This window comes from Sebastes umbrosus, chromosome 1 (genome assembly GCF_015220745.1).
Source record: "Sebastes umbrosus isolate fSebUmb1 chromosome 1, fSebUmb1.pri, whole genome shotgun sequence".
In the NCBI taxonomy this organism is placed as follows: Eukaryota; Metazoa; Chordata; class Actinopteri; order Perciformes; family Sebastidae; genus Sebastes; species Sebastes umbrosus.
Genome location: NC_051269.1, coordinates 409,552 through 421,428, shown reverse-complemented (window position 1 = coordinate 421,428; position 11,877 = coordinate 409,552). Strand labels below are relative to the sequence as shown.

Genomic DNA, 11,877 nt, shown 5'->3' with positions numbered 1-11,877 from the left:
CACAAGAACTCTCTTCTGATTCCACTTTGAACTCAGCAGGCATTTACATGTTTCACGTTTGACATTTGAGGTTGGCATTTAAAGGACAGGTTTGCGCAAGTCTGTCTTATACATAGACTGTATAAAGCATGGACATCACCCATAGGTAGTGACGACACAGCCTCCCAGCTAATCCAAAAATGGATAGGCTGAGGCGGGCCCGGGTGACGCAGCAGAGCAGACGGATCACAGATGTGCAAATGCAGAAGCGCCTGCAGGCCGGTAAGAAAGTAGATATTGCTTTCGTTTTTTCTCTATAACGTGCGTATTTAGCTTCAAAGGAAAAGCTTGTTCTGTCTGTCTTCACACTACTGTTGTGTAACAATCTGAGTGGGCAGGTGGGCATTTTTACAATAACTTTGATTAAAGAAATCCCGCACTCTGCGACAATGAGTACACCGCCGCTTTCCAATAAATAAGATATAGGCTAAGGCAATATCTGTAAAGCAATTAAAACAAAAGCAGTCCACAGCGAAAGTTGTTTTTATTCTTAACATATATTATACAATATATTAAATATAATCACGTGCCCTGTAAAGCAATTTGAATTGCCTTGCCTTGCCTTGCCGCACATCCATCGTTTTATAGACATGATTAACACATTACATAAATGTCAATCAGGAGTAACAGTCGGGAGTCTGATGCATGTCTTGCAGGGAAGGACGAAGAGACCCACAATCTAATCAGATTGACGTCCGAAAATGACCACCTGTTCACAGGGCGGCGACACTGTCAAATATGCCTGGGAGTTATTGTATATTATTGTTATAAATATTATTATCATAGTTATTATTAGGCCTAATGATATATATTTGAATGATAAGCCCTAATTAAATATATGAAAAAGATCACCTAACATGTAATACAATGTACTCTGCACTGTATTTGATATATGATACACTGTCAGATGTGTTTATAGTCTAACGGTGCACAGAAGTGACACAGTCACTGCTGCATATACTGTATTTACTGCTGCATATACTGTATTTACCGCTGAATATACTGTATTGACTGCTGCATATACTGTATTTACTGCTGCATATACTGTATTTACTGCTGCTGCATATACTGTATTGACTGCTGCATATACTGTATTTACTGCTGCATATACTGTATTGACTGCTGCATATACTGTATTGACTGCTGCATATACTGTATTTACGGCTGCATTAACTGTATTTACTGCTGCATATACTGTATTGACTGCTGCATATACTGTATTGACTGCTGCATATACTGTATTTACGGCTGCATTAACTGTATTTACTGCTGCATATACTGTATTGACTGCTGCATATACTGTATTGACTGCTGCTGCATATACTGTATTTACTGCTGCATATACTGTATTTACTGCTGCTGCATATACTGTATTTACTGCTGCATATACTGTATTTACTGCTGCATATACTGTATTTACTGCTGCTGCATATACTGTATTTACTGCTGCATATACTGTATTGACTGCTGCATATACTGTATTTACTGCTGCATATACTGTATTAACTGCTGCATATACTGTATTTACTGCTGCATATACTGTATTGACTGCTGCATATACTGTATTTACTGCTGCATATACTGTATTTACTGCTGCATATGCTTTAGTGTTCTAAAGCACAATTAAATAACATCAAACATTCAACAGATGATTTACTGTGGAGACAGACACTCTTAGTTTCATTTTGCTCTGCAAATAAGTTATTTTCTCATTGTTTCATGGTGGTTACATTAACCACCATGAAACAATGAGAAAATAACTTTTCTTTCTCTCATTCACAGCATCATCGCGTCTCCCTCATCTAACATTACTGCTTGCCCTCACGATCTCTCTCTCTTTTTATAAATGAGTCAGGAAGCCAAGAGTAGAGCCTAACTTTACTTTGAATGTTATCAACCGAAGAGAACCCCTGGTCCTAAAATGGTCCTAAATCAATACTAGAGTATTGTCTTGTTTATGAATGAAGCGGTACAGTTGAAGCAGTGCTGTGTGTGTGTTTCACCAATCAGCCAAGGTCATCCCTGAAAACTCCACCCTAAAACTTCCGGTACTATCAGAAAGTACTACCAGGGCCTTTCTGGAGGGTAAAAAGGCACTGTAAAATGTCCCCAGAACTTAATGTAGACCCTGGTCCCTGCAGTCGAAACGCAATGAGTTCCTCAAAAGGTTCTAGTTCCTGTGGTGGAAATGGGGCTTAAAGTGTAAGTGAAACATTCAACCAAGTAAAGCTGGTTTACTAAATGTATTTCCACTCTAATGAACCTTCTAAACATCAGCATTGTCACTGTGAGCGTGTTAGCATTTAGCTCAAAGCACCGCTGTACCTAGCAGCTCTGTGTGTGTGTAGAGCAACAAGGTTTGGTTTCTTCTATTTTGTGTTTCACTCGGACGAGCACTTTATCGACTTGTGTATCACATTGTTTATGAACAGTTTGCATCGCCTCACACCCATTTCTGTCCTCTCTCTTGTCCAGTTTTCACATCTCTCTCTCTTTCTGTTTTCATCCACCCCACCAAGAAGAACAGCACACCGAGCAGCTCGTCAGTTTAGGATAAATAATTTAATGCAGTTACATGTGCACTCTCACTCACAAATGAGAAATAGAAAACAATAAGCCTGTCTATCCCCGACATCTTCTCTTCCCTCCCTCATCCCCAAAATAAGATAAAAGGGTAAACAGGAAACAACAAATAAAACGCTCAATGTAATATTACTCAGTGCAGCCTTCAGCAGCACCACTGAAGCTCTCTGTAAACCTGCACAATAAACACTCTGTTCACTCAGATACATGCTTTGAATATAAGTACAGCTATCAGTTCATATAGTGAGGAAAACAAATACACACTCACACACACACACACAGACATCCGTGAAGACCCAACGTAAAACATATGAGCACATGTCCATCAACATTCCCAGTCAGAAAGCCCTTTAGAGTCACACTTTGAGCTCGCATCATTTTGAATATTTGGTGTATCATTCGTTTGTCAGTGTAACACCAGATAAACAGAAACAAAGAGTGCTGCAGGGATGACATATTTTTGTAGGCCAAACAGGAAGTCAGCATCGCCCTGGGTTCCCTTGACAAAAAGCCAATGGGATTGTTCCACTGGCTTTTGGATTATTAAAGGAAATAAGCTCTGTGACAAACACACGTTTATAATACTTTCAGCAAGTTAACTTCCATAAATAAAAACACCAGAAGTAAAAAGCTAACGTTGTAAACGACTACACCACGGTCATACGAGTGTGAGTATACACAACGTTAGTAGGCTCATTTAGCCGCTTGTTAGCAACTGCCTTTTTTAAGAGACATAAAAACTTCAAAATTCACGAGTGGGGATATTTACTGATGTATTTTATATCTTAGAACAAAACGTTAAAATCTGTTCAGCTTGTGTTAACCACAGACCTTATTTCAGTTTTCTAACTAAAAACCCATTGACTTCCAGCCGAGTGAACGGGACGTGCTAAATGCTAACTCATTTCTGGGTTTTAGGACTCATCCCTGTAGCACTCTATTGGGCCTCATGCAGGAAGCTATACACAAACACATTTTCTCTTATTTCTGTATGTATCCACGGGTTGTTCTTATTTTGTTGGTACTCATTGACTTCTGTGATTCACTGATGTTTTCTTATTCTCGCTCTTGTCTGAGGTAAGAGAACATTTTACGAGTGGAGAGCGCTCTAGCCAAGAGAAGTAGCATCTCCTTTACATCGTCCACAAATTGTTTGTTCAACGCAAGGAAACATTAGTCTTAAATTTGAGGAACATAAAAAAATGAAATTTAGATTATTATACGTTTTAGAATAATTATAATGATTAAATTATTAAATTTGTGGGCTAAAGAAATTCTATTGGTCCAATGATCCCAATTAATACTATAAAAACCGCTGTGCGTGTGTTCAGCTTCTGGATGGTTTACATACTGCTCTACAATGCTTTTCACTTTTCATGTAACGCCAGTACTGATGCTCTGGAAAATCACATGTTTACTTTCAGTTTACCTTAAATAGTAATATAAGCATCTATCTATCTATCTATCTATCTATCTATCTATCTATCCATCTATCTATCTATCTATCTATCTATCTATCTATCTATCTATCTATCATCTCCCTTCTATAGTGTTTAGTGGACATTACCTACACTAATACCTGCCCTTATACAGTGTTTAAAGGGCGTTATCTATATTAATAATAAACAATTGGCCACACGCATCCAATTTATGATGAAGTGGGGTTGATCTTTCTGCACAGCCGGGTAAGAGCAGATTTGGATGGTTAAAAACATTTGGTGCATCTGGAGTTGACTTCTCTTATTATTTTCTCTTACTTTTCTGTTAAGACAAAATATAACAGACATTTTAAAAAGATTGTTGCTGCATGAGGCCCCTAATCTCACTGGAAATTCACTCGTCTGGGCTTCGGACTATTATTATTATTATTATTATTATCATTATTATTATTATTTTGTTTCTGGACAATAAAAACTTGCACAGAACAAATGAAACAAATTGCAGTTCATATTGAAAAACACCAGAGATGAAAATGAAAACAAACACAATCTGTGAAATGTTCCAAAGACGTGAAATAGTCCTCATTTAGCTGAGATCCAACATTTCAAATACTTTCACTCTACCAGCTGCAACATTATGGGGGATCATTTTACCCAGAATTAGAATGAAAAGGGAAAATGGATAATAACCTATATTTTAGCTGTTATTCAGCGTGTAATTGAAAAGGAAAATGAGAGCATACCTAAGACATTTTGAAAGAGAAAATGAATTAATAATAACTAAAATAATAATTAATTTTCCATTTACACTTTTAATCTTAATTTTGGGTAGAATTATCAGGTCATAGCTAAATATGAGAAAGAAAAAAGGAAGTTGGAAATGACGAATGGATATTATGATTTATGTCCTGCTTGAAAAGCGAAATGCCAAAAAGAAAGCTAACTTCATATCTTATTTTCAATTTGATCATTTACATTTAAGCATTTCAGAATTTGAAATTTCACTTTCCATTTTCAAATTTAATTCAGTTTGTCATTTCAATACTCTATTTCCCTTTTTACTTTACATATCTGAGTATGGCCTGATTTATGGAAAATATTTCAACCCACAATTCAAATGAACAGTGTGTAAATGGAAAATAGTACTTAGTATAATTAGGCCATGATTAAAAGTTAAAAAAGAAAAAGGTAGTTGGATATTAAAATGATATAAACATGGGAAAACAAAAGTTTATGTTATTAAATAATTTTCTCTTATACATGTTTCAATTTTCCTTTTTTTTAATTTAAGCTTTGATTATTTCTATATATATTTCTATTTGATCAGTTACTTTTAAGATTTCCTATTTTACATTTCAGGACTTTAAATTAAATTTTCCATTTTCAAACTGTTGTTTTACAGTTTGTCACCTCAATATCCAATTTCCTTTTTATTTTTAACATTTGATTGAGCCTTCACACTGCTTCCAATTGTCAAAGAGCCATATTTACCGCAATCAGAAGGCTTTCAACGTGCACCACTCAAACGGGAAAAGAAATGAATCCATTTGAAAGTATGCTGCCTGTTATCAGACACAAATATCTGAAACTGACGCTTTAATTACTGTGAAGACGGTCATTTTCTGGCTCTTTGAAATAAAGCTTATAAAGGTACACATCCCTAAAGATCACAATCAATTCAAAAGATAACGGCCAGGATTCTCCGTGATCCTTTTCGACATTATACGTTTAGTTTCTCTCTATTCCAACTAGCCAACAGGATCACAGACACAATATGCTTTCTTTCAGAGTGAACTATTCCTGTAGATTGTAGAAAAGTACTGCAATCAATGACAAATGACATGGTGGATATCAGGATGTGTCTGATTTACACAGTGGAACTGAGCAGTTTCCCTCAAATATCAACCAGGAAGAGTTTATTCATATTATGAAACTACAGCCAGCAGCCGTTTAAGAGAAACCAAGCTCTCAACCCCTATATCAGATTAGTTCTCTAGACATCTATCCAACAGATTATGATTGACTTTGCTTAAAGTGTGTGACTGTACAGTGTGTGTGAACTCCTGTGTGTTAAAACTGCATTTGTCAAAGTCTTAAAAATACCCTCCACGTCTTCAAAGTTTTAAGTTACAATGGCTGTAAACCTACTCCCTGCACCGATGATGGTAGAAATAGTGTGTATTTGATCATGTTTACAGTACATTGGTGTGAAAGTATATACGCCAACCTGTAGGTAGGGTCATGGATGGATTATGAGACAACAGGCCCCCGGGCCCAACGCTCCTCCATATAGGAGCAATACACCCCAGACTCAAAGATACACAAAACACAGCCATTATATCGTCTATAAACACAGAACTGTCACCCAGGAGACCACCGTTTGTGTCCCGTGTAGTTCTTTTGTTTATGTTTTGTTTAAATTTCGTAGTCATTTTACGCCAAACCATGAAGTTTTCTTCAAGGGACTGTTGTAACTTCTTACACGTATAAATCATTGTGGGTCGGTGTCCCATGCGCGCTCGCGTGTGTCTACGCTGTTCAGACTCAGACTCCAACACAAACTATAGTGAAGCACCAAAACCTCTTGGTTGTATCTAGTGAAGCCCGTCTGTTAAACAGTGTTGGCCGCGGTCGGAGGACGCGGGGGAGACCGTAGCTTTGGTCTCCAGGACCGGAGTCTCTGCTGTACTCTGCTCTTCTGCCTGCCTTCACTCACAGCTCGAACCACCTCTCACGTGCATGCGCGCACACTACACCCTACAGAAGAGTTAGTTTAGCTCTGAGAATATCTAGTGAATGTACAGTGGACGTTTGTGCAGAAATAACTGCTGCAGCTCCTCCAGACCAACAGAGGTTTCCCGTGTCTTGTGAAGTGACGGGGCTCCGCAGAGAGAAACGTTATCGTCTCCGATCAAAACTCAGGTGTCTCCCCTGTTCCCTCCGGCCGCGGTCGGGAGGCTGAGGCAGGAAAAGCCAACACTAGGATCAGCATTGATTCATGGAGAGACCTTCGTCTGGTCAGCTAACATTACTGCCAAGCAGCTGAAATATAGAGTGATATTGTGCTTTTAGCTGACGTGTGTCTCCTCACTGTTTTGAGCGATGCTCGTTCATGTCTATGTAGAGCGAGCATAAGCGCGAGCGCGAGCAACAGGACGCTGACTTTAGTTGACTTAACGGACACAGGTGAAGCTGTTAACAAGACATTTCTGATTCTTACATAAACCCGTCCCTTTAAACCCGTCAAAGTAGTTTTGTTGCGTTATTGTTTTGTTATATTCACAACGTTAACATGTTTAAAACAGGGCTGACAAAGTTAATGCCACAACTTGCGATTTTTAGGTTGTATTGGGCTCAGTTTTAAAGCTAGAGAGAAGATACTGGTATCATATGAAACTACAAAACCTGATAAATCCATCGGTACCAACCATGTCATACTAGCTCGTCTTTTTTACCACGAGTGTCCCCTTTACAGACATGCCCACTTTATGATAATCACATGCAGTTTGGGGCAAGTCATAGTCAAGTCAGCACACTGACACACTGACAGCTGTTGTTGCCTGTTGGGCTGCAGTTTACCATCTTATGATTTGAGCATATTGTTTTATGCTAAATGCAGTACTTGTGAGGGTTTCTGGACAATATCTGTTATTGTTTTGTGTTGTTGATTGATTTACAATAATAAATATATACATACATTTGCATAAAGCAGCATATTTGTCCACTCCCATGTCGATAAGAGGACTTGACAAATCTCCCTTTAAGGTAAATTTAGAACAGATAAAAAAAATGTGTGATGAAATTGCGATTAATCACGATTAACTATGGAAAATCATCAATTCAGGAATTATCTCAAAATATAATTGAGAATTCAGTTTAGTTGTTTGGGAACGTAATTTTGTAGGAGACAGAGTTGCAAATGGACATCTATTTGTAGTGGTTTTGTGTCTCTTTGAGTTTGTTTTGTGTCTCTTTGAGATGGTTTTGTGTCTCTGATTAATTTATTTGTCTGATTGATTCTCTTACAAGAATGTTAAGTCACTTCAAAGAGGGGCCCGGCCCCCTCGGGCCCCTGGTTCTGTACCTGGTGGGCCCATTCAGTAATCCATCTATAGGTAGGGTGAGGTATGAGTTTTCCGTTGTTCCCTGCCTGTGTGTGTCTTCGTGTAGAGTGTCTCCACAGAGGTAAAGGTGAAATATGGCACACACCTGCCATCCTGTAAGAGCTTGTGTAAGAGGTGTGTGTGTATGTGTGTGTGTGGTGTACCTGCACTGACAGGTAGAGGTGAATTGTTGTGCTAATATGACAACTAGTTCTCACACTGAAGGACGCTGCTGTCATCCATCCAGGACTCTATTTTTTATATTGGGGGCCGTCTCAGTTTAGTGTGTGTGTTTGTGTGGGTGTGTGTGTGTGTGTGTGTGTGTGTGTGGGTGTTAGGAGGCGACAGGCTTGCTGTAGTCTTCGACCCCGGTGATGGTGGCTTTGCAGAAGAAACAGTCCTTGTTGTTCATCAGATGCTGGTTGATGCAGGCCCTACACAGAAACAACACAGTTTAATAATCACGTCATATGTCTTACGTCCTGGTGGAGGTCACAACAGTCTTGTATATTGTATATAAATATGTTATTAGAATACACAAACATTTTTTATTTTTTTATTTTGTTTAATTTCAGGCCTAAACTCTTAACGTAAAACCTCATTAAAGTACCCAAATATTGAAATTAATTTAGCCTTTTGAAAATGTGATTATTTTACCAAAGTAAATGACGCAATGCTCTTAATGAGGTGGGAGGCATTATGTTAATTATAAAATCTAAATTATTCCCCGGAGCATCTCAGAGGAAGACCAAATATAAGCTAAAATAATGATCTTATTGGGTATTTGCAATAAGAACTATGGTAACACTTTATGATATCCATCATTTATGAATGGTTAATTGACAGTTAATTGAACTTAGTTAATAGTTATTTTACTGTAAATAAACAATGAAATGATAATTAATAATGTTTACTAATTATTTTATCATTAGTTTGCTTAATATGAAATAATTAGTTTATAAAATCTATATTGTATCATAGCTGATAAGAGACGATAACTTTATATTCTGATTACATTAGTAAAGTATTTATTTTCAGTTTATTGTTGCACACATTATAACATTTTATATACTATATTAGATATTGGTTAATCTGTAAAATGATCTGTAAACCTTTAAAATCATTTGTAAAACATCTACAAACATTACATAGATGGACCAGAAACCATATATTAACCATTAACATAGTATTAACTATCTAAATAATGTTTATGCTTTACAAAGAATTTAAAGCAGCAGTAGTCAGTATATTTTTGGCATCATTGGGGAAAAAAATCCATAATAATCTTTCAGCATATTTTAATTAAAGTGTTCTGAGAGATTACTAGACTTCTGCTCCTCCTCATGGCTCTGTTTTCAGGCTTGAAAAAATCTAACCCGTGATGGGAGACTTTGACCAATCACAGGTCATTTCAGAGAGAGAGCGTTCCTATTGGCTGTGCTCCGGGTTAGGGTTAGGGTTAGGGTTAATGCCGGTGCTTGGCGTTCCTTCAAAATATCTCAACATGGCTGCCGGGTCACAAACTTTCTCATTTTACAGCTAAACCATGCACTACAAGATGATTCTGAGAACATCTGAGGAGAGAAATAGGCATTACAGTAACAGAATATTAATTCATATTTGATCAGCGCTGCCTAGTTTGACCATTTTGTGAGTGATTGACAGCCGGCTCTCATGGACTGCAGATGGACAGCAGACCTCAGGTCAGCTCTTACTGCTTGTTTTCCTCCGGTCTGTGAAATCTTGCAGATGCCGTTAGGAGCACCGGAGGACACCGGAGGACACCAGAGGGACATGATTTTTTTCATGTTACCTGTTTCATGTACTACTGTCACGATATAGCAAAAATAACTTTTTTGAATCATCAATCCAATCTCGCCTATTTAACAAGATATTATAATCATCAGTTGTAACTTTATAATAGCCATCCAAATAATGTTTATAGACCTGTACAAAGCAATTATTAACCCTTAAAGGTCCCATATTGTAAAAAGTGAGATTTTCATGTCTTTTATATTATAAAGCAGGTTTAAGTGCTGTATAAATACTGTCAAAACGCTCAATATACGGAGAAACACACAGCCCGTATTCAGAAATTATGCGTTTGGAACAAGCCGTTAGGATTTCTGTCCATTTGTGATGTCACAAATATACAATATATAGATCATCACATGGTTTTAAAAATAAATATTCTAAATTGTCCCAGTTTATTTCCTGTTGCAGTGTATGTGAATAACATCAGCTGACAGGAAGTAAACATGGACCCAAACTGTTGCCTAGCAACGCAATTCTGTTGCAATTCTGTTGCAATTCTGTTGAAATGCTCTAAAACAAAGCGTTTCAGACAGAGGGTAAATACAGGTATATTCAGACAGACAGTATGAGGAAAATAAAGTTTTTTTTAACATTATAGCATGTAAACAAAATACAAGTATGAACCTGAAAATGAGCATGATATGGTAGCTTTATTATCTATTATCTACGTAATGTTTATTTAAGGTTTAATAATAATTTTGTGATCATTAACAGATACTTTTATCATTTATTCATTTATAAAAGTGTTACATTTATTTATTAGATTTAGTTTATGCACAGTCAAACAGTGAACCTTCCTCCTTTCAGTAAGGAAGTGTGTCCCCCCCCCCATGTGCTTCTTCAACTAGAATGCGACCTCGCTGCGTAATGTAGCAGCAAAGGAGGGTAAAGTAACTGAGAAAGGGAAATGAAGAGACAATGAGAAGTAAACAGAGGGGTAACGTGGTCCTTGTAGTCCAGACCGGGGGCTGGACACACAGACACACGGGTAAAAAGCAGCCTGAGTTTGGCCTTGGAGGTGATTAGAATCAGCTGCGGTCGGCATGGTTTATTCCTCGTGACAGCGCTCTCAATCAGCTCCACAATAATCCATACAACTGCTGAGTTGGCGTACAGCTAAGCTAAATCAAGCCCACCTCCAGGAGAACATGAAATATGCATTGAGGTATGAATTGCACCGAGGTCTGCTGCAGAGGTTTCAGCCACTATCAGCAGCAACCAAACAGCTGACTCACACCATAACATACACACACACACACACACACACCTATGTACATGAGTGTGTATATAAAGTATTTATACATCAAATATATAGTATAGTGTGTGTGTATTTTATCTGTTGTGTTTTGTGTGTTTCTCTGTGCCAAGGACTTTAAATGAACAAACAGCTGTACAGAAAAATGAAGGATCCCGACAGTGTGTGTGTGTGTGTGTCAGTCAGCTGTTTGGATCGATGAGGCCTTCAGGCGAACGAGGCAGCGTCAGCTCAAAGGCTGAAGGCTGAGTGAGAGGAAATTACAGCCACAACTTCAGTGGAAACATTCAGGAGGAAGCCAACATATTATTTTATAATTTTAATAAATTTATTTTGTATTGTTGTTTATTATTGTATTATTATTATGTTTCTTAATAGGGGGGGCGGCACTTCCTCATTTTACTCCTTGGTGTACCGTAACTTTTTCATGCGTACCGGAGCTTCTCACAAGCTGCCGGTACTCTCCTCTGCCCTCTCCATATCAGGTTCATAATGGTGATTCATAACGGCGCAGCGCTAGCGTATTTGCGCCGCGTGGGTTCACGTAAGGAACAGAAGCGCCGCATGAGCTGAAGCCTAGCCTACCTCCCGTCTACACAGCGCAAGCAACAGGACGCTGACTGTCGTTGACTTAGCGGCCACA

General features: G+C 38.0%; 1 protein-coding gene across 1 annotated transcript in view; it reads right to left on the bottom strand.

Annotated features, from left to right (window-relative positions):
* Nucleotides 1-7,786: 7,786 nt before the first annotated feature.
* Nucleotides 7,787-11,877, bottom strand: part of LOC119498058 (E3 ubiquitin-protein ligase RNF123) — a 222,629-nt gene continuing 218,538 nt past the window's right edge. Inside the window, 1 exon segment of the mRNA XM_037786545.1 lies at nt 7,787-8,598. Within this exon segment, the coding sequence (XP_037642473.1) occupies nt 8,499-8,598 (100 nt within the window). The 3' untranslated portion in view covers nt 7,787-8,498.